This window comes from Mastigoproctus giganteus, chromosome 1 (assembly GCF_048544385.1).
Source record: "Mastigoproctus giganteus isolate SK-2022 chromosome 1, ASM4854438v1, whole genome shotgun sequence".
Taxonomy (NCBI): domain Eukaryota; kingdom Metazoa; phylum Arthropoda; class Arachnida; order Uropygi; family Thelyphonidae; genus Mastigoproctus; species Mastigoproctus giganteus.
In genome coordinates this window covers 167,862,219-167,886,844 of record NC_143575.1, presented here as the reverse complement: position 1 = coordinate 167,886,844, position 24,626 = coordinate 167,862,219, and the positions used below count along the sequence as shown (strand labels likewise).

Genomic DNA, 24,626 nt, shown 5'->3' with positions numbered 1-24,626 from the left:
TGATAAATATATTGCAGAGCTGCTTTTTGATGGCAGGTGGAAATATATGTACCATCATTCAGAATCATGAGGTCGTTCTCAACTATTATTTTCTCGATTTGTTTACCCTTCTGGTCTATTTTGGGATCGCCCCATAGTGTGTGATGCCCATTTAGGTCACCTAAAATGAAGAACAGATAGGGTAGTTGGGCAATCAGTGCTTCAAAATCTTTTAATAGAGTTTTTGACTAGGAGGTAGATATATTGAGGTTACGGTAATATCGAAGCCTATTGCTAGATGGACTGCAACTGCTTCTAAGGGGGTGTTCAATGGTATTGCTTGAAATGGCACATGTCTATTGACTAATATTGCAACTCCTCACTTTGGTCCATCCGATATGTGGTCCTTTCTGAATATGATATAGTTTTTAATGGTACTGTTGTCCTGTAATTTCAAATAAGTTTCTTGTAGGCAGATGCTTAAAGGATGATACTGGATAATGAGGTCTATACCATTAATGTTTGCGCGGAAACCTCGACAGTTCCACTGGATAATTGTATCTGTCATTTCAGTTTAGATGGTCCCTTGGGACTGTTTTTGCCTTTTCTGCCCTGGGTTTGTCTTTCTTTGGAAAGTACGGTCTTCTTGTATCCATTTCTTCTTCTGCAAAAATTTCAAGGACAGGGTCCTCTCTGGTATTTCCAGCCTCAATATCCAGTTGTTCTGTAATCTTTGTTTCTGTATAACTTTTCTTCTTAAATTTTCGGCGTTATCTGGGAAGAAGATAGGTGTATTGACCATTTTTTCCTTGTTGTTTTTGTGGTGGAGAAGATTTGTAAAATTCACGTGCCCATTCTGAAATTGATTCTCTTGGGGGAATTGAGATCTGTTTGTGTCCACAGCATTCTGAATTTGGAACTCTCATTTCCAGGCTCTTTTTGGTTGTGGTGACTTCAGCGTAAGAAGGTTTATTTTCAAGATTTATTGTAATTGCTTTTTTCGCTTCCTGATATGTAACTAACTCCGTTTTCTGCTTTGTACTTTTGTATTTTTTTTCTTTCTTCCAGATTTCACACGCTTGACTATGCTGTATGTTCCCCTTTACAGTTTGTACATTTATAATTTCCAGCTGTGCAAGTAGAGGTGAGATGTTCTTGGGATCCATAGTTTGCACACATTTTTCCTCTGCATACAGTCTGCAAATGTCCAAACTTCTGGCAGTTGAAACAACAGAGAGGATTCAGGATGTACGGTCTAATGTTGCAATGTAGATATCCTGCTTTTACTGATCTGGGTGGTTTCAGTGTGTTGAAAGTATCAGGTTTCTGTTGGGGGAGACGATCTCTTCTTTTTTAATTGTAATTCTTTTGATATTTATTACTCCTTGTTCCTGGAGTTAGCTTTGAATTTCATCTTCAGGTACGTTTAGGAGGTCCCACTCTGTTATTACACCTTTTGATGTATTTAAGGTATTGTGAGGGGATACTGTTACTGGTATTCCTGCAAACGTTGTCATTTGCAACAGAATGTTTAGAGTGCCCTGTTTCTACTAAAATATCATCTGATTTTAATCTCTCAACATTTTTTGGTGGACTGGCACAACTCCCAAGGTTCTTTTGTATGAGAAAGGGTGACAATTGCCCTACCGATTTCTCATTATTTGAATGTATTATTAAATATGCTGGGGCATTTAAGGTGTTTATGTCAGTTTTCATTCTCTTTGTGGAGACAGTAATTTCTGTCACCTTTTCTAGTAATTTTAGATGTATCTCCAAGAGAAATAGATTCTTCATGTCTTGGATCGGTTACATTTGGATCCATCAATCCTGTGGGTTTCTGGGTATTGGAATCAGTTTGCTCCATTTTGCCCTGGAAGGGAGAGCTTTTTCCCTCCAGGTTACTGGCCCTGCCACGTGGAGGCAGGAGCAGTGCCACCCTGTGATCAAGCACTAGGAGGTTAGTAATTAAGATATATACAAGAAAAGAAAAGGAAAAGAGAAGGTTGCTTTCCTTCTTAATCTAGTAAAGTTTCTTTCTTCACTATAGATTATTTAATTGCGTGTTAATAAATACTTTAAATAAGGAAACGATTTCTACTTCAAGAAAGAGCGCTGATTCAGAGCAAAATCACTTGATCACAGAATTGACACTTGGGGCCCAGTATTTTTGTTAATGGACGAGGCAAAGTTAATAGTGTTTCATGTTTTGCTTTTTTTCCTAATTTGTCTTGCTTTAGCTCTGAGTTTTTTGTAAACAATTAGGTTGGTGGTAGATAGGAATTTACAAAAGTGATTCCAAGCTCAGTTTTTATCACATTTTGCTTTGGAGCATTCTTCATTCTACCACTGATTTTGGTGTACATGCTTGCACTGGGTGGATTTTGGAATTGAAATTTCTGCTGCAGATAATATATGGCTGGTAATGTGGTCAATTACGTCATCAAGATTGTGTTGCTGTACACATTGCTTTTCAAGAATGACACACGTGGCATAGATTTTCCAGTCTGCTTTGTAGAAGTTCCAAGAAGTACGGCCTTTAGGGTATCACACGACCTGTGTTTGAACTGAGCAGATGGGAAAATAGTCACTGTGGAATGGATCATTCAGCACTGACCATTCCATGCTTGGAAAAACAGATGGATAGGTCTATGGCTGATGTAATACCTGTAGGTAGTTGAACATGAGTTGGAGTCAGGTTATGATTATCCAGGAATGTTTCGATTAATTGGACTCTCCTATCCATGGTGGAAGATCCCCAAAATGGATGGTGACCATTGAAATCACCAAGTAAACAGACAGGAGTTGGAAGTTGTTGATAAGACTGTCAAGTTCAGTCTGAGAGCAAGGATAATTCGATGATATATAAATGGACGCAAGGGTTAACGATATTACCATTGCTATATGAACTGCTATAACCTCTAAGGAGGTTTGTAGTTGGAGATGTCTTGAGGGTATTGTAGTTTTCACAAGTATAGCTACAAACCACGAGGAGGAGAGTCAGAAACCCCTGTCTCGCCTAAACATAGTATAATTTTTGAATTAGAAACGTGGTGATAAAAAGGTTTTCTGTAAGCACACACCTACTGAATTAGTTTTAATTAGTAAATCATTCAGGTCATCTATATTACTGTGTAATCCTCTACAGTTCCATTGTAGGAATTTATTCATTGATTGGGTTTGATTGAGGAAGACTGATCTGACTGTTTTTTCTGAGAAGGTTTCTGTCTTGGTTTTTCATTTCTGAGAAATGATTGGACATCCTGCATCCATGATATCATTAGCATATAACTCTAGTATTGTGTTGTCATCCTCTGATTGAACATCAGTTTCCATGTTGCTATTTCGTGGTTTCCCTTTCTTCTGATTTTCAACAGTAGTTGATTTTGGGCAAGGTTGAGATAGCATCAGCTGGGATACTAATCGGCATATTGCTGGTTTCATTGACTGTAGGTTTCTTATTGCACGATAACAGTTTTGGCCCAGGTGGCAAAGGAAATGCTCGGTTCTATGGACACATCTGTTTGAGTTGCTGCTTCTGGTGACCGATGCATATGATCAGCTAGACATGGTTAGTAGCACTTGCTTTAGGGTATGTGACTTTATGCTCCATTTTATATTTCTGAATTTTTTTGCCTGTTTTCCAAAGATCACATGTTTTAAAAAATGCCAGGTGGTTTCCCTTACAGTTTGGACAAATAGGAGTGGAAGCTGTACAGTCTTCTTGAGAATGCTCCTTGGAACCACAAAGAGGAAACACAGCATCGCTTTGGCATGCTGTCTGAGAATGGCCGTACTTCTGACACTTAAAAGCCTGAGAACGGGGTTTGGGATGTAAGGCCGAATCTTGCAGTTCAAGTAACCTGCTTTAACAGAAGATGGAAAAGTCAGAGTACTGAATGTCAAAATGGACTGGTTGGGTAAGTTGCCATCTTTTTCGGTCATTATTAACCATGCACGAATCACTTTTTGTTCACTAAGCTCTTGTATTATTTCTTGTTCAGATACAGTAAGTCCCATTCACTGATAATGCCATTAGAGGTGTTCAGAGTGTTATGAGGCATAACTGACACTGGAACACTGTTAAATGTTGTCAATTTTAAAAGTTTTTCAGAATGACTTGAAAGCTTCAATTAGAAGGTCTCCAGATTGGAGACACTTCACCATTTTAGGAGATCCAACAACTGATTCTAAACATTTCTGTATTAGAAATGCCGATAACTTGCCAACAGGTTGTGTGGATAGTGAATGCATTATTAGAAATGCTGGAATATCTACACTCTGTTTTTCAGTCCATTGTCTCTTCAAATAATTCAAGTCATGTTCTGAGACATAATGGGTATGGAGCCTGTGGGCTCTAGCAGTGGATCTGCATCGCAATCCATCGCTGCTTCTTTTAGCTCTGGAAGAGAGGATTTCTTCTCCCAGGTTACCGGCCCCGCTACGTGAAGGCAGGAGCAGTCCCAACCAATGACCAAGCGATCAGCAGAAGAGGAGATTAAAGTACTAGTACTCACCCTAGGAAAAATGCTAGAAAACTGCACTAGAAAGATTGCTTGAGGACTATTGCTTGGCACTCTGGGCCGAGTATGCCCAATTCTTAGTCTTCCTAAAATTGTTTCTTTCATCTACATTCCCAGAAGCTGGAGAGCCACAGCTTTGGTTCTGGTTTTATTTGGTATAGTTTTATTCTGGATAACCTCTCTAGATTAGTGACCTATTGTAACATGCTAGGTGAATAATATGTTAATAATTGGTATATGAAATTTGAAGTCTGCGAAATAGTAGTTTATAGTTGTTTGGCTGCAAGATCTGCTCTTTCATTTCCTGCTAACCCAGAATGCCCTGGAATCCAGCAGAATGTCACAGTTTGATTCAACTCATTACAATCATGTAATAACAATAATAATAAATAAGAATTAATTAAACTAAAGAAGGACATTACATGGAGTACTAATAAATAAAAAAAGATGTTAAAACAAGTCACTTAACCCACATGAAACATTTTTATTAGTTTATTGGTATACAAAGGACAATTGATACAATTAGACTCAAACAATCCCAGTAAATAAATAAAACTAGCTTTTTTTTGAATTTCAATATTGAAATTTTGGATTTGGGAGAGATCTATATCACCGGAGAGACCAAATTGAGAGGTCCCTCCATTGGTACCGTTTTAAAACTCCTCCCAAACCCAGAAATCTATGCCTAAAGATTAACCTGATGGAAATCAGAAATGTAGCCAGGTTGCGATTATTTTGGGTCTAATTGTACAAATGTCCTTTGCACACCAATAAACTAATTAAAATACTTCGCGTGGAAGTCTTTTTTTTTTTTTTTTTTTTTTTTTTAACTCTAACTTAACAATTATATTCATGTAAGTGGTATAATCAGTCTCATCACAAAAACTAGACTTGCTAGAGGAAAAATACCTGTTGCAATTTGTTTAATCCATCCTTACATTTATTCAAAATACTCACTTCCAACAACACCAGATGGAAGTTTGTTCCAACAATCAATTAATCTCTGGCTGAAAGGAAATTTTCACATATCTATTCTGTAACTATCCTTTTCCAATTTACAGTTGTCACCCATTAGCAGCAAGCTGTATGTTAAAATCTACATTACACCACACACAATGTAATTATATTCTTGCAGTCTGTTTCATAAACTTCTCTGAATCTTTGTCATCAAAAATGATTATTTTTGATACTTTTTATAAATCAAAACATTCAAAAATTATGTAATACCGCAAATCATCAAAACAGAAATTTCTTTTCCCGAGGAGGAGGACGGTAAAGTTTTTAATGAAATGGCAAATTATCAACACATATTTAAGGAAACAAATACAGAAGAAAATGTATAAACTCACAGTTATGTTTGTTCCTGGAGGAATGGTTGTGTTTAATCCAGGTAAGAAATCACCCATATTCTTCCCATCAACAGGTTCGTGAGCATCTGTTTCTTCTTTTGTATTATTAGTATTAGAATGCTTTTCTATTTTTTTCTTTAAATCCGTATATGCTTTTTTATTTAATGTGGTTTCTCTTTTAACTATTTGAGCAGGTAATAAATCCAGACTGGGCATGCCATCACTAGAAACATGATACCTATCATCTAGAAAATAAAAAAAAAAAGAAAATCACATAAATTTAAATTCTCAACTAACCACTTAAGAGGAATATTAATATTAGCCATATAATGCAAGTAAGTTGTATTTCATGTAACTAGTATTCTTTCATTACTCATCTAAAATAAATGCTAGCAAATCCATACACTTCTAATACGTTACAGGATACTAAAATAAGAAACTAAAATTCTTGAAGTAAACAACTCTATTCTTCAATAAGTGAATTGTTTACCACTGAATATCCATGATTAACCTTCTTCTAGTCACACAGCTCCCTGTTGTAGCCATCAACAATTTCCTCCAACTGCATCGATCTTGTGCTTTACGAGCAACATTGCAAACCGTCATGCCCAGGTCACTGATTCCACCCTTTCACCTAGATACAGGTCTTCCTCTGCTCCTCTTCCCCTCAATTTTTCCTTCCATTATATTCTTCAACAGAAAGTTATCCCTCCTTGCTATGTGTCCAAAAAATCTTAGTTTTCTTCTGTTGATGCTATGAAGAAGAATTTTAGGCCTGGCCAAATGAGTGGGTATTCAATACCCATTCATTTGTTCTTCGATCAAAGTAAGAAATACACAGTATTCTCCTGTAACACCACATTTCAAATGCCTCAATTTTCTTCATTTCAACTCTTTTTCAGATTCCATCCTTCACATCCATATGTAGCAACTGGAAAAATTATCGAATCAATGGTTCTCAGTTTTGTCGTTAAGGGCAAATCTTGATCTATCCATAATTTTGTCAGATAACATTTTGCCTGTCTTCTCTTTACATCATTTGAGCAATCGCCATTTTTATTTATTCTTGATCCTAAGTAATCAAATTCTTCGATATCTTGCCTATTAACCTTGAATTTTCTGCAAACAAGGTTATCACCAATCACCATAATTTTAGTTTCACTCACATTCAGAAACAGTCCTTTTTTCTTACTTGTTTCACATACTCTCATCAGAGAGTCTTTCAGATGAGCCTTACTTATTCCACGGCACTACGGTCCTTGCAGAACCTTGGGTTCCTCAACGATTTTTCTCCAACTGTCGCTTTCCCTGGCCATTGTTCTCCATCATCTCACCATAAGCTGTCATAGGTCATTCTCTGTCGTCCACCCACCTCCTTCTTGGTTTTCCTCTCATTCTTCTTCCTTCCGGTTGCTCTTGCATTGCTTTCCTTGTTGTTGTTATGGAGGCTTAACAGCACATAAGCTGCTAAGGCTATAATGTGCCTATTCACTTATTATATTAAAACATGAGTTTTCCATAAATCAGAAGAAAATCCAAAATCAAAAATAATTCAGAAGTCCAGTTTGCCTGAGAAAGTCAAAAAATTAAGAAATATTTGCCTTATCACCAATGAGATTTTCAAGAGTTATTGGTTTATGAAGATTAACCGTGAGATCAAGGATGAAGTTCTGCCTTGTTTATAATAGGGGCAGCCAATAAGAATATGCTTTACAGTCAAATTTTTAGAACAATGTGTACATTGTGGTGGATCATCTCCTGTGAGTAAATGAAGGTGGGTCACATGGGTATGTCCTATTCTTGCCCTTGAAAGGACTACTTCTTCTCGTCTCGATGTACGGACACTGGAGCGCCAAATTTTCAGGTCTTGTTTAAACTGAAAGAGTTTATTATTAGTCTGAGAGTGCCAGAGTGCTGTCCATTGTGATAGACAAGCAGGATGAATAGTTAGTGCATAATCTGATGCTGGAACAGGGATATTGGTTAAATCTAAGGTAGTTAGATTTTTTGCAGCTTTATCGGCCAGTTCATTGCCTAAAATACCAGAATGGGCTGGAATCCAGCAAAAAGTGACCAGTTGGTTGTGTTCTTTAATTTGCAGTAATAAGCTTCTGATTTCATCTAGAACGGGTGAACTTTATCTGAGGAATTACATAACGACTTATTGAGCTGAGGGAATCAGTGTAAATAACTGATTTTAAGGAACAGTCAGAATAGAGATGTTCTAGAGCTAGTTTGATTACATATAATTCAGCAGAAAATATACTAAATTCTGATGGAAGGGAAACTGATACAATTGTATTCAGAAACACTGCAGCTGCTCCAACATTTGAATTAGATTTAGAGCCATCTGTATAAATTGGGGAGAAATCAGTATAACTTTGAGTGTGAACTGCATGAATTTGGTTGACATTTGATGCTTGCAAAGTATTCTTTCTCCATTGGCAGAGGTAATGCGTCACAGGTTGGAAGAGGAGGAGGAGCCGATGGTGGTTGAGTATAGGTTGCTACCTGCTTTACGGAATGGATGGAAATATTCCAAACTTGCATCAGTTCAAGAAGGCGAAGACCAGCTGGTTTTACTCTGCTTGGTTTGTTTCTGTATAGGATTTCTAACGGTGGGTTGAAAAAGGTATGACTGAACGGGATGAGAGGCACAACTTTGTATCTTGACAGCATATTTCAGAAACAGTGTTTTCCTGCGTAATGTTAGTGGGGGCTCGTGAGCAATGTAGAGACTATGTGCTGGCGACGTTCTGAACGCACCAATTGCAATTCTCAAAGCACTGTGTTGAATAGGATCAAGCCAGTGTAATGCACTCTTTCTGGCAGAATCATAGATCGGAGCACCATAATCGAGACAGGATCTGATTAATGCCCTGTATAACCGAAGAAGGGAGGTACGGTCTGCACCCCACGTTTGGGCAGATAAAGCTCTGAGCATGTTTAACTTTTTTAGACATGAAGTCCATACATTTTTAATATGATCTAGGAAATTTAACTTGTTGTCAAGGGTTAATCCTAGAAATCTGATGTTGCTGGTGACCAGGACAAAGACGTTAGAAATTTGAAGTTCAGAATCTGGATGGAGTTTGCGTTGTCTACAGAAATGGATAGCAACTGTTTTCTGCTGCGAGAGCCGATAGCCATTGAGGCTCGCCCATTGTTGAATTTTATTAAGTGATATCTGAAGCTGTCTTTCAATAGACCTCATGTTTTGAGGATGACAGGAGATGGAAAGGTCATCTGCATAAAGGTAAGTCTCAACTGTATTTGGAAGCTGCTTAGTGATAGAATCTATTCTCAGAGCAAAAAGAGTGGCACTCAGTACTTTCATCCAGGAAGGTGATCCATGTGGAAAACCTTACTGGATGAAAGTTGCGGAAAGGGCATGTTGGTATCGAACTTGAAATGATCTAGTATGTAAGAAGTTCTGATTAGTAAATTAATAAGAGGAGTTTACCTCAATGTAGTACGTAGAACACTTCCGTATGATACCCTCCAGAAATTAAAACGGAAAAAACGAAAAAAATCGACAACTTACCGGTACATTAAAGTAAAATATAAATAATTAACAAATATAGGAACAAATACAGGAAGGTTGCCACGTAGTCCGAGAAGGTAAAGGTCACCAAGTATACCATACCGCCAGGTGGTATCAAAAGCCTTCTCTATGTCTATTGAAACTATTACTAGATGTTCATGTTTGACAAAAGCATTACGGATGGCAAATTCAGCCTTGACCATAAGCTCTAAGCATGACCTGTTTTGACGAAAGCCATACTGACTATGGCTCATTAGCTGTTCCGACTCAATGATCCAGACGAGTCTTCTGTGGATAATTTTCTCAAGAATTTTGCTAAGGCAGCTTGAGAGAGATATGGGTCTATAGTTATTGGGGTTGGATGGATCTTTACCAGGCTTCAGGAATGCCAAGAAGCTGGAAAAACATTTTCTAAAAATATGTGATTGTAAAAGACCAGGAGGCGGTGCAAAGCTTTGTCATCAAGATGTTGTAGCATGACATAATAAATCCCATCTAGCCCGGCAGCACCACTGCGAGTGGTTTTCATGACATGTAAAAGTTCAGAATATTGCAGGCAGAGGTTTGTTATATGGGAGGAGACGAGCAGTTTGAAAATTAATAGCATGCTTTTCTTTAGTGTTTTTAATTCTTTGGAATGAGGTAGTATAGGCTGATGTTGCTGAGATTTCTGCAAAAGTATTGTCTAAAGCATTAGCTATATCTACAGGATTAGATAGATCTTTCCCATTCCAGGAGATGTTGTTTTTGGTTTTTAGGAGCATTAGCAACTAAGGCCATATTGCTCCATGATATGCGGTGGTCATTCCCTGACCTTTCCGCATCCTCTGTGTTTGGTGGTGACGGGCTCGAACCCCGGTCTAATCAAGAAGCGTGTGCTATGCACTGCTGCTCCTTCCCACCTGGCTACGGAGGCGCCTCCATTCCAGGAGAGGATTGGAGAATGTATGGTAGGAAACTTACCAGACAGCTGTCTAATTTTTTTCCATATTATTTTGGGATCAGTATTTCTGTGAAAACTGGATGCAAAACAGCTCCAGGATTCTTTCTTTGCTTGCTTTTGTATGAAGCGCGCTTTTGACCTTAATTTCTTATAATTAATGAGATTGACTGTGCTCGGACATTACCGAAACAAATTCCAGGCTTTATTTTTTGCTCTCTTTGCTGTGCATTTGTCATTCCATCAGTAATTATAATGCTTTCGGCCCAGGGGATTTGATAGTAGTATTATGTCTTTAGCCACATTTAGATGATACGACGTGATGTAATCTGTCACATCATCAATATGCTGGAGGCGGATTTTTTCCTCATCAAGGTCGACTGACGATTGAAATTTTGCCCAGTCTGCTCGGACAAATTTCCACTTTCTGCAGGGTTGAATTGAAGGAGTCTTTGCTTTCAGGAAGTTGCATACTATTGGGAAGTGGTCACTGCCCACGAGATCGTTTATTACATACCACTCTATGGTTGGGACTAGTACTGCTGAACAAATTGAGAGATCTATTGCTGAAGTGTGTCCTGCTGGGAGCTGTATGTGTGTCGGTGCACCAGTATTGAGTATACTGAAATTTAGTGCCTCTAAAAAAGCTTTCAATTAGTCTGCCTTGTCTATCCAATTTAAGAGAGCCCCATAATGGGTGGTGCCCGTTAAAGTCCCCTAATATACAGAAAGGTGGAGGTATCTGTATAAAGAGGTCTTCAAGATCTTTTAAAGAGTAAGTATGGTTTGGTGGTAAGTAGATTGAGACAAGTGTTATTGCACTATGGAGAGTTATACGAACAGCAACAGCTTCTATTTCAGTTTGGAGTGGGATATGTCTAGTTGGGATCTTCGAGTTTACTAGGATTGCTACACCACCATGGACAGCATTCGGTATTTCCATCTCTTCGATAAAGGCAATAGTTCTTTATTGAAGGAGAAATTTGTGAGGTCAGGTAAGTTTCCTGTAGACAGAAGGCAACTGGAGAATATCGGTTAATTAGGTATTGAATATCGTCAGTGTTGCAACAAAAACCTCTGAAATTCCATTGTAAGATACTGTGGTTCATTTAGGTTTAGTTGAGGATGATTCATAAGACTGTTTTTTGTTTGAGCACTTTTTCCGGTCTTTTTTTGGGAAGCTGGGGCGTCCAGTATCCATAGTGTCATTTGCATGAAGTTCTAGTATGGATTCTTCAAGATCTGAGTGTACATCTACTTCCATACTATTGGTGGATGGTTCAGGTTTCTTGTTGTCTTTAGTAGTTTTTAATTTTTCTTTGTCATTCGAGACTGTCCGAGTATCAGTTGGAATGCTGAGTGGTGTTGGTCGATTCACTGGTTTTAGTTTGATGTGTGTCTTTTCCTGAGTTAGATAATGTATTTTTAACCCAATTAGCCATAGATGTGCTGGGGGGTATTGATACATCTGTTTGTACTGCTGAGTGTGTGAGATGCATATGAATGACTGGCATGGTCAACATAACCTGTCTGCGTGCCTCAGGGTATGTGACTTTGTGTTCAATTTTATATTTTTGAATTTTTCCTGTTTTCCACATTTCACAGGATTTTGAAAATGCTGGGTGACTTTCTTTGCAGTTGGGGCAAATGGGACTTGATACTGAACAGTCTGCTTGTGCATGTTCCTTGGAACCACAAATAGGACAAATAGCTTCTCCTCTGCATGCTTGTTGGGAATGTCCATATTTTTGGCATTTAAAACAACGAATGGGATTAGGAATATAAGCCCGAATTCGGCAGTTTAAATAGCCAGCTTTTACTGAGGTTTAAATAGCCAACTTTTACTTTTTAAAAGTTAAAATGATTGACCTAGTTGGGATTTAGTCATTATGCGTTTGGCGTTGATTACTTTTTGATTACTCAGTTCTTGAACTAATTCCTCTTCTGATATTGTAAGTAGGTCCCATTCGGTTATAACGTCTTTCGAGGAATTTAAGGTGTTGTGTGGAGTAATAGATACTGGCAGGCCACCGAATGTCGCTGTTTTGAGCAGCCACTCGGAATGTTTGGAGTTGGCTGTTTCAATTAATAGGTCTCCGGATTGCAGTCGTTTAACTATTTTTGGTGTTCCAGCAATCGATTCCAAAAATCTTTGGATGACGAATGGTGATAATTTGCCACCAGGTTGGTTGGAGAGAGTGTATCACCAGAAAGTTTGGCATTTCATTGCACTGCACTTCTCTTCGGAGCCTTTTTGGTTGGTTCAGGTCTTCATCATTTGGTTTATCTAGCCTTGAGTTTGAAGGCTCTAGAGCTGGATAGTCATTTTTATCCATCGTTGCTCCTTTTAGCCCTGGGGGATAACTGTTCCCCCAGATTACCGGCCCCCACGGGGAGGCAGGAGCAGTGCCACTCGGAGGACAAGCAGTTGAAGTGTTAGTTGATTAATAGAACAAGAAATATAAGAAAAAGAAAGGTGCGTTTCCTTTCTGTGTTCTAACTTGTGGTTTTCAAGTATAGAACTAGTTTTAAAGAAAGGCTGTTGATAGAAATGTAGGAACTTAAAAGGAAATAACTTCAATCACTTTAGAAGAGCGCTCTATATATCACAAGAATATCGCTTGGCCTCGAAATACGTTTAATATTGACAAATGCAAAGTACTGCATATGGGTAGAAGTAACCGGAGAGAAAAGTACCAACTGTGTGGTACTACAAGGTGGTAGAAAATGAAAAAGACCTGGGAGTAATTGTGCAGTCAGATATGAAGTTTTCTAAGCAATGCAGACAGGCTGCCAGGGCAGGTCATGGGGTTTTGTCAATGATATATAGGAATTTTGCTAGTAGGGAAAAGGAGGCGACTGTCCCTCTGTATAAGGCAATGGGCAGGTCACGCCTTGAGTACTGCATACAAGTCTGGAGGCCTCATTTTAGGAAGGATGTCGATTTGCTTCGGCGCGTACAGAGAAGTGCAACAAGATTGGCGAGGGGAATGAAGGGATCCTCTTACCAAGAGAGGCTTAAGTTCTGCAAATTGCAGTGGCTGGAGACTAGGCACCTGCACGGTGATCTGACTGAGGTATATAAGGCCTTGAATGGGTTGAGCATGCTGAATTCTGATGGGATCTTTCCACTTGTTCAGATTACGTACCTAAGGGGGCATAAATTCAAATTAAGAAAAGACAGATGTAGAATAGATGTGCGGAAATTTGCCTTTAGCCAGCAGGTGGTTAATTGCTGGAACAAACTTCCATCTGTCGTGGAAGCTGATAGGTTGAATAAACTTAAGGAGCAACTGGACAGACATTTAGAGGGAATGGTGTGATTTTTTTTTTTTTGGCTGATGCTGCATAAGCTCATACACTTGCTTTCTTGCATCACATGCCACTACTACTACCATATCTAAAGTTCATGTGTTTATTTAATAAAATGTATCTGCTTAATAAAAAATTTGATTTCTCATAGTTCGGCTCATGACAAGTTGAAAATAAAGGTGGCTTCAAAAAGAACACTTTTGAAATTATTTCATGCCTTTGTTACAAGCATAATAATAGTGGAAAGAAAGTTCACCAACATGCCTGCTACTAATGTTATGATTTTATCACACTCAATAGAAGGTTAACTGAACAACAGCAGATTAAGCTTTTGGAAATTCCATTTAAAGGTGCAATTCATTATGAAGATTCTGTGACAATTAAGACAATTGCATTTAGGATGGATCAACTCTATATAATTCAATATTATTTCATAGATTTATTATTATAATTAAAAATTATAAGCAAATACTATATGATAAACTTTACATTATTTATATTGGGATCATTTTATCCCCATATTTATATGGGAAGAAATGGTAACCATAATGTAAATTTAGAGACATTTTGTCACAAATTTTCACTCACTGACACATGTATACACAAAAAAGAAAGAAAAAAAAAAAAACCCCACTTGGATTGTTGTGTCAGCACAAAAGTGCACAGGCATATGCTAAATATGCACAACCTCCCTTCAATTATGTTAGAAAGTGGATATCTCATTCAGTTTGAGTGTCTCCCTGAGATTTTGAAGCAAATCAAAGTGAAATGTTTTTCAAAAACTAGCAAATCTTTCTTTTGATAAGATGTGTTGTCACCCAGATAATTGCCACCCAGCAAATAATTAATTTGCGGTGGTCTACGGAGATTTAAATGTTCCTTTCAGCAGCATTGAGGAGGTTTTTCCCTATGAGATCTTAAGAAAATGCATCTTCATCCAGTCTTGTACAATTTGAATTGCTCGATTTGCCTGGGTTTCCAATTGAAGTCGGTTGTCTGCGGCAACAGTCAGTATCAGGTCATCTGCAAATGGACTTGCCCCATGTTGAAGGCCAGAAACACATCCAACACCATACTCCAGAGGAGCGGTCCAAGTACCAAGCCCTGGGGGCAGCCCCTGTAAACAGGCCTGGTCAGTTTCTTGTACTGAGTCACTACTTGTATTTTTCTCTGGGATAAATATGACTTCATTATTTTGTAAAGTTTGATGGGTGTTTTTGCCTTCCTCAGTCTGGCCAGGATGCTCGGCCACCAGATGGTGGCCATGATGCATTCATTTATGTCTTTTCCTTTCCAGTGAAGTATGGGAGAGGGCAGCCAAACAAATTTGCCATTTAGTGCCTATATCTTTCTCTAGATGATTCGCGTGTCAGTGTCTTTTGTGATGGTTGATGCAAAAGCATTCCACGAATCGTGTTTTGGTTTCCTTCTAATTTGCCTTGCTTTTGATTTAAGCCTTTTATAAGCAATTAAGTTAGTGGTAGTAAGACACTTCCGAAAATCATTCCATGCACGGTTTTTATCTTGTTTGACAATAGAGCACTCTGCATTTCACTAGTGATTTCGGTGAGCACGAAATGTCTTGGATTTTGGAACAAAAGCATTTGCCGCAGTCAGAATCTGATTGGTGATGTAAGTAGTTACATCATCAATATGTTTCTGTTGGACATAAATTTTGTCTAAGAGCATTTGGGCAGAATAGCCATCCCAGTTCGCCTTACTAAACTTCCAATTGGATCGTTGGTTGGGATTTTGAGTTACCGCTGTTTGTATTGAGCAAATAATTGGAAAGTGGTCACTGTTAAAGAGACCGGATAATACCGACCATGTTAAGATTGGAAAGATGGATGGAGCAAATTAACAAGTCAACTGCAGAAGTAGATCGTGTAGGTAGGTGGATGTAAGCAGGAGATCCAGTGTTTAGTAAATTAAGATCGCTATTATTCGTAAATTCTTCAATTAATTTGCTTCTTCTGTAGTGGACCCCCACAATGGATGGTGTACATTAAAGTCAACAAAAAGACAAATTAGAGTTGGGAGTTGTGTAATGAGATTGTCAAGTTCTGAATGGGGAAGAGGTAGAGATGGTGGAATATAAACGGTAACAAGAGTAACTGATGTACCAACTGCAATACGAGTAGCCATAGCTTCTAGATTTGTTATTAACTGGATCAGCTTGAATGGCATGTTAGAATTAACCAGAATGGCTACTCCTCCACGTGCAGGAGACTGAGTTTCTATCTTGTCTATGCATCATATAATTGGAGAATTTTGGCGAAACTTGGGGTGACAAGAATGTTTCCTGTAGGCATACAGCTAGAGATTTGAATTGAGCTATTAAATCTTTTAAGTCATCAGAATGGCTGTTTAGTCCTCTGCAATTCCACTGTATGATGTTATGCATTATTTAGGTTTATTTGGGGATGATTCATCTGGCTGTTTTTTGGATGCGGGACATTTTTTCCAGTCTTTTTTTTTTTGGGAATGTGGGGCGACCAGTATCCATAGTGTCATTGGCATGCAATTCTAGGATGGGCTCCTCATAATCTGGGTGTAGTTTTCATTCTTTCAGTGTCCTACGAGACTGTTGGAGTATCAGTTGGGATACTAATTGGGATGTTTGTGGCTTCACTGGTTTTAGGTTTAGGAGTATCTTTTCTGGAGGCTGATAAGGTTTCTTTAACCCAATTTGCCAAAGAGGTGTTCGGTGGTATTGGAAAGACACTGACACATCTGTTTTGGGTATTGACACATCTGTTTGAGCTGCAGTTGAAATATAGCTTCAGGTGCGAGACGCATAAGATTGACTGGGCATGGTTGACATAATTTGTCTGAGTGCTTCAGGATATGTTACTTTATGTTCTATTTTGTATCTATGAATTTTCTTTCCAGTTTTCCACATATTGCATGATTTAAAAAGTGCAGGATGACTTCCTTCGATTAAAAGAAGTCATTAAAGGATTTCTTCTATGATTAAAAGTATATAAACTAACCTAAACACAAGCAAAGAGCAAACAGAACAGTATATAGATTTATTATTATAGCATATAGTTGCTAATTAAAAAAAAAAAAAAAAAAAAAATTTCCACAATGCTAAGTTCAATCAATCAAATGTTCCAATATTGAGCAGTTCTTAATTTCATCTGCTTTTACTTTTACAGCACTCCTTAAGAGTGCTGTAAAACTAAAATTGGTCTTTTACAGCACTCCTTAAGAGTGCTGTAAAAGACCAAATACATTCACATCACATGGGTGCCATGTGATGCATATACATCTAAGAAAACAATGTTAACAGGATAATGGACTGTGCTATCAAAAATTTTCACACACCCCAAAACCAATATAGGGAAAACAATTAAACCAAATTGTTTTGGTTTAATTAGAAAAGCATAATGCAAACATATTTCATCTGCAAACTTAGTAAGCCTGATATGAATTCATCAATATTAATTAATAAACATTGAAAACATTAATAAACATTGAAAACTGAACCTGGGGGGAGGGGGTCTCCACTATATAAATTAGTTCAAGAAAAGCAATGACCACTGATTTTGTTAAAATTTTAATACAGGTAGTTCTCGACTTTACAAGTTAATTCGTTCCTAGGGCGCGCTCGTAAAGCGGGAATTTATATCCCACAGACAATGTTAAAAATAGGGGTTACGTTCTCAACAATTAAATTAGTTAGCTAATTAGTTTGTTTAAGCAATGATTGATTTATCCAAATAAATGAAAACGTGGCCTGTAAAATCAAGCAAATTATAATAATAGAGAAATTATTTATGATTTACAAATTTTAAAGGATGTTTATTCTTCATCATCGACTAAATGCACACTCGTTGATCACTTATTATTGGCTCGGCACTCGGTTTGTTGCACAAGGAGTCGTCTTCTTCAGAAATGCTTCAAGAGGCGTTTGTTTCCAAGATAATCTTCTTTTTTCTTATAAATTTCAATAGCATGCATAAGCATTTTTTTTAACGAAACGCACAAATTGTAACTAATACGATTTGCGGGAGTAACAAGTTTACGAAGCTTAAAAAAAAAAAAAAAAAAAAAAAAGAATGAAGAAAAATTCTGAAAATTTATTTGTTTTTTTTATCCGATTGAAGATTTAAGTAAAGGGGAAAACACGTTTCACCATAACGCAAAAAACCACACAATTCCAGCTAACGGTATTTTCACAAATGCAATAAGATCGAGTTTACTACTCTTTTATAATTGCTTGCAGATTTTATAATTGCAGTAACAGAAAAGTCCAATAAACCGGAAAGTGCAAGTTGTTTTTGTTTTATGATCGTGACCTCCAGAAATGTGCTTTAGAAAAATATCACAAAGCCGTTCAAAATTGGCTCTTATAACTGAACATATGATAACGATGCAAATATAGTGCGTTTGATTTTAATTGATAACTAATATAATTTGCACTTTAAAAACGACCTTTTAGAGTTATATAGCGAAAATTTCAACTTCGGAGGTCGTGGAACGAATTACCAAAATCAATGTGTTATTGGGTTCACATTACGATATTTTCACGATACAATGGTGTCTCTGGAACGGATTAATATCGTAAAGCTGGGTACACTGTATTGTATAGCTACGCGCGTGGTTTGAAATGCGGTATTTATGAATGTTTAACGTTCATTTTTTGCAATTAATGTTCATATTTTCAATTTTCTTAATACTTGATACTTTGAAAAAAAAAAAAAAAAAACTAGTAAACCCGGGAACTCGTAAAGCGAGAACTGCCTGTACTGAAGTTATGCATTATGCACAGGAGACATAGGTACCCAAAAATCTGGTTTTATTTACATTAATTAATCAAATTCAATGTATTATACTCTTTCAACATAGTGTAGTGTTTTCCCCTAGAAAAAAAAAGTTCTCAGTATTTATGAAAACCATGACCACAATTTTAAATAAATATCAATAAATACATTTGATTCTGCTTTGACTAATATTTAAGCGGAACCTATTTTTTATGAAAGTCATCATATTGGTGATCAATCATCAGATCCTGAGATTCAAGATTCTATGTGAGCCAATTATATACAATTTTTTTTAACATTTTCCCTAGGGAAAAACATTAGAAAACAAAGAATAACTGGAAAGAGAAACTGATTAGTAATTATGAAGATTAGAATGGTTTAACCTGGGTTTTGGAAAGGATTATGTGATTTTGTGATTATGTATTCATTTGGAAATTAATACATAATCACAATAAACTTAATAAACAGCATAAAGCAAATTCATCTAAATTCCTTCAGTTTAATATATTAACCGATCCTCAAACTAAAAACAATGAGAAATTTGGTTACAAGGCACAGAAAACAGTATATTAAAATATACTTTACACTTTTCAGCTCAAGTCTTGTTTGAAAGAATGGATCATATGCAATCCTTGCTGATACTCAAGAGAATACGTCTCTCCGAGGGCACCTTCAATTTCATGTGGAGAAGACAAATGCCCATTACAATTCAAAACAAGACAGGGAAGAAATCCATCTTTTTTTTAGTTTATTTATCTCTATAATGAAAATTCCTTTGATCTTATCTAACTATCTTGGTGAGGGGGGGGGAGTAAGTATTAGTATATGATGCAAGAAAGAATAATTATACATCAGCAGCAGCAAAAAAAAAAAAAAAAAAAAACTAAAAAAAAACACAATTAATGATTATTTATTAATACTGATATGCCTTTATCGATATTAATAAATATTGTAAACAACAATAGGCCTAGCACTGAACCCCCGGAGGCCTTAACTATTATCACAAGGAAAGTAGTACCCACTAATAACCACTTAAACATCTCTTTATCCACAGAGGTAACTTGCCCTTAATGCCACACTGCTCCAATTTGTACAATCTTATGTGGTACTATATCAAAAGCTTTTCTAAAATCAAAGTATATGATGTCAAAATTATTTTTTTTATATCCAGTTCTGTTTTTTTTTTTAACTGCTGATATCATAGTATCCAATCAGACTGGTGAGACAAGATCACACCTTAAATCCATGCCATGACTGCCATATAATTGTATTCCTTCTAGATAGTCCTCCATTACTTCTTTAAAGTACAGACTATTATTTTCCCTGGAAAACAAGTCAAGCTAACAGGCCTGCAATTACTCACTTCATGTTTTGATTTTTCCCATGTGAACAGGAAAGACATTTACACATTCCAATCTACAGAGGGCTTCTCCTGAGTCTAAGGATGCTAATTATGACCAAAGATCAGCTTAACTCTTTTGCTGCTCCTTGTAATATAGTTGGATAGATCCCACTGCTCTAGGGGCCTTCTTTACTTTTAGCTTAAACAGTTTCTCTTCCACTTTTTTTTCTCAGTTAAAACTAAATTGTTAGCTCCCTGTTAGAAGCTGATGTACTTCTGCCATCCCTCTCCCTAAAAATTTCTTCACTTGTGAACATAGATGCAAAATATTTATTCAGTTTGTCAGCAACCCAAACAGGATCAACAACAGTTACATCATTCATATTCAGTGAATCAGTACATATAATTTTTAAAATATGATTCATCTCCTTTTCCCTAATGTTAAATACTATATGGGAGGTGGTACAGCAATCTGGCTTGTGTGTGTCCAGAATTTATAGAGTTTTGCCACTTACACACAAACTTCGATAAATTTCTCATTTATTAAAGTTTGTTTGCACTTCTTTTTTTGACTTTTCTCACTGCTCAATGAAAGTAGTGTGTTAGCATGGAAAAATGTCATTGTCTGTCAAAAAACATTTATGAAAGTAATGTCAAGCATCATATACTGTAGTGTTTTTATCTTCACCCACGATTGAATTAATTTGGTTTTCACAATGGATGAAAATTACCCAAGCAAAACTTTAGTTGACAGAGGGTTAATCTCCCCCCCCCACAAGCGATGTATTATAGAGTATTCCACACATTTTATGTAACCAGCTAAATCCTGTATACAGACTTGCTACGATACTGTTCTTAATTTTTTTTTTTTTTTTTTCCCATTATGGCAACAGCATTTCTCAGTTTTGGTAATCTGTGTTGCCTTGCTAAGTGATATGGTACTAATAAAACTACTGTCTTCTATAATTTACCTGTATTTGAGCTCCAGGGAATTCTCATCAGGCCAAATGACAGGATAGAAAAGGTATAAATTGGAGTTCAATAAACTAAAACAAAGGACAAACAAAAAAAAACCCATTTCTACACTTAAATTTCGGGATTTCAGACAGTTTATTGGCTTTGGATCAGTCTCATATTAAATGTCACACGTTGAAAGTGATGGACTCTTGGGTGATGCTGAAGAGACTATCGCCATTATTCTGCATCAATGCATATATAAATAAATGTATGTAAATATTGGCATGACCCAATAGTACAATAACAGAAATGGCTCATTTGGAGGAAAGCATGATAACAACTTGCTACTCTAATAATATAAAGAAAAAACATAGAATACAACATCTGGCTTGCACAGGCAGAAAAAATAGAAAATGGTATTATTCACACATGCAATTTTCGACGTCAGCTATAACAAATTTTATTATTATTAGCCATATGGTGCAAGGAAGCCTGAGTCTTATGCTGCACCAGCCAAAAAAAAAAAAAAAAAAAAATTCTGAATTACACTGAGTGAGAGAGAGAGAGAGAGACAGAAGCAGAAGGGTTTCACCAAGAAAGAGAAGAACAATGATATCCAGCTCAGGGCCCTAGGTATGCCAAGCCGATACTCACCGGATGTGAGCCCCTGGACATTTTAGTAATAGTGAGGTTTTGGGAGCACAAGCAACTAAGGCCATATTGCTCTTGTATATAAATTGTGTGTTCTGAAGTCTATTTTCTGTTTGTGGGATGAAAAACTAGAGTATCCAGGAGAAAATAACCATGCTACCCTCACCTGAGACCAACTAATTCAGGCACGTTGTGAAAAATGCCTGTAAAAATTCCTCCCATCATCAATGAGACTCTAACTTGGGTCTTTTCCACCACATGTGGGGGAGGACAGCGATGCTACCCACAAGAGCAACAATTGTCAGTTTAAGTGTGAAAAAACTGACAGTCCGAGCAACAATGGAATTGATTTTCACTGCAAAATAATATTTGAAGAAAAAGTAGTTAAGAGACATTTGATTAGCAGTAAAGATAAATGTTTATCCATGCATTGATAAAAAAAAAAAAATACTCCTTGCCCTCCCCAGCAATGGCACAGCTGGGGAGGGGGATGCAAGGAGTTAGCTTAAAATAAAGAGCATTACGCTACTTATTTTAAGAGATATAAACATAACAGAGAGAGAGACAGCAAACATGTCTTAAGTTCGCTGGTTAATATATTTCCTGTTTTTTTCTTTAACTTAAATATTTAATTACTCCTGAAGCAATAAAATCATTTAATATCAATTTTAATATATGACTACTGCTATCCAATTTTCCTATCGGCTGACAAATATATTGTTGCAGTGCGTGCAGTTGCTGAAATCACTGACATCTCTTGATAAGTGACATTTGTCTTCTATAGAACCTGCAAATAAAATTTTATTTATGATGGTGTTGTGACCTTACTCATCACTCACAGTGATCCAAGCTGTATAGTGGTGCACCCAGAATATTTGTTTGGGCAAAGGGGCTCATACATTACACAACTGTAACTTTCACAGTGTCAACACAAGATAGTACAATTATAGAACACATAATGAAGAATTTGGGACCTTACTTTCTAACAGCCTAGAGTAATTCACCAAGAAATACAATACAAATTTCCCAGTATAATTTAATAGAGATAAAAAAAAAATGGTTGAAATTTACTTTATGGTGCTTACCCATGGATCTTTGCCACTAAGAGTGAAGAGCTGTCCTAGCTCCACTGACTGCTTTGCAGTGCCTGAATGATCTATTCCTTGCATAACTTGGTTTTCCAATATTAAACCAGTGCTAAGGGAGAGGAACTGGTTAATATTGTTTTGTTATTTGATTTTTAGGAGCATTAGCAACTAAGGCCATATTGCTCTGGGATATGCGGTGGTCATTCCCTGACTTTCCGCATCCTCCGTATTTGGTGGTGACGGGCTCGAACCCTGGTCTAATCAAGAAACGTGTGCAACGCACTGCTGCTCCTTCCCACCTGGCTACGGAGGCGCCCCAACTGGTTAATATATTTCCGTGAAATATATTAACTGCAATTATTTCCCCCCTTTGGCACTACTTTAAAATCAGGAAAGATCTCGTCCCTTTTGGTGCTGGTTTAAAATCAAAAAATGATCCTTCCCCCTTTGTGGTTGGTTTTAAATGGGAAATAGATAGTCCAATCACTGCAAACCAGTGGGCAAAGCTAGGCCAACTTTTCACAAAAATCCATGGTATGAGACAAAGTAAATTTCAACTTAAAAAAATAGTTCATTTGACATCTAAAATGTATAAAACCAAAGTGGAATAAAATAGGAAAATTTGATAACCGACTTTGTACAGATTTCTAACCAGTGGTATGAAGAATGTGATAAGTAAAATACCAAAAATGAACTATAAATATGTTTGAAGCCAATTACAATGATTTTACTAATCTAACACCAGACTGCTATAATGTAAAATTGGAATTAAACAATGAACTACTGGCAACTAAATGACTCAACAATATTGCTTTGTAGTAGTAGTAATAGTAAAAAAAAACAAAAAAAAAAAAAAAAAAACGTGTCCTTTACTCAACACTTGCATGTTTCAACAACCTTTCACATTTGGTATCACAAAAAAGGCACTTGTTCAAAAACTCAAGGTAGTGCCCAATAAAATGGCAATTCCAACTACATGAAAAAAGTTTAAGAGAATTAAAAAGTCAAAGAGAATTAAGATACAACCTGATGGACTTTTAATACTTCAAGAATAAACAGAACATTAAATTTATGTAAATCTCTGACAGTTCATTGGCACTATACTTGAACGACAATATTTTGTGTGCAGTTGGACCTTTATTGTTGTAGAAACCAAAACAATGCTGAAACTTTGAGGAAATTTATATAACTGAATCACGAAAACAGTCTACTTAATTCCAAATTGACCAAGCTTACCAATCCTTGGTGTTTGTCAGCTAAAAACTAAAACTATGAGTCATAAGTATGGTGGGACTGTAAATTTCGTTATACGTGGTCGGTTTGCCTGTTTTGGGTGATGAAAATTCTGTTTCCAGGGAGAGGGATGTGCAAAACACAACTGAACACAATGCAAAGTAAAATGGACAAATAAAACAAGCAGTATTAAACATTATTGTACTCCGCATAAATTGCTTAAATCATCAAACCAAGTCTTGCATAAAAAAAAAAAAAACATACGTTTTGTCAATATTTTAGGTAGCCATGATAAATGAAAACTAAATATAGTACACGATGCAAGAGAAGGAAACATCGATAATATGGAAGCGTAGTGCATCTTAATTTATTACACAATCAAAAAAAGAAAAGAAAGAAAATAAAATAATCATAAATAACACCATTAGAAATTACATTGTATATAACATATGACACAAACAAAATGTGAAATGAAGCAAGCATTGCGATCGACCTCAAAAACCAAAGGAGACGATGACGGCAAGTTGCTGCTTATTTACATATAAAAGCAAACTTGTAATTCCTTATTCCAGTACTTACAGCTATTTTCCCAAGGCAAACCTTCTATAAAACTACTAAAATGTGTCAAAAGACAAAAAACTATAACACACAACCGTTCAATATTAGCCATGGTGAATATGACTAAGTTAACTACGACAACAAACGTCTGCTACACTGCTTAACAAGGTAGTCCACGGACATTCTGTGATACGACACAATGTTAATTGCAGACACGTCATAGCAGCTCCCCGGATGTCCTTTGGAGGTAGAATTACTTTTTTCCGTGCAAAGGGTTATATTTGTTTGTGCAGAGAAATTATGCAATATTTTCTAAAATAAGTAAATACGTTGTGTGATATATATTTATTTCTAAGGTTTATAAAAATTTCCCTTCTGTGTACA

At 36.7% G+C, this 24,626-nt stretch overlaps 1 protein-coding gene across 1 annotated transcript in view; it reads right to left on the bottom strand.

Moving 5' to 3' along the window:
- The window catches only part of l(1)G0289 (plexin domain containing lethal (1) G0289), a 203,430-nt gene extending 179,007 nt beyond the window's left edge, over window positions 1–24,423 (bottom strand). Inside the window, exons 1-2 of the mRNA XM_090374888.1 lie at window positions 24,264–24,423; window positions 5,849–6,093 (exon numbers count right to left, since the gene is read on the bottom strand). Coding sequence (XP_090231014.1) covers window positions 5,849–6,093; window positions 24,264–24,354 — 336 coding nt within the window. The 5' untranslated portion in view covers window positions 24,355–24,423. The remainder of the gene's footprint in view (window positions 1–5,848; window positions 6,094–24,263) is intronic.
- Between the last annotated feature and the right edge of the window lie 203 nt (window positions 24,424–24,626).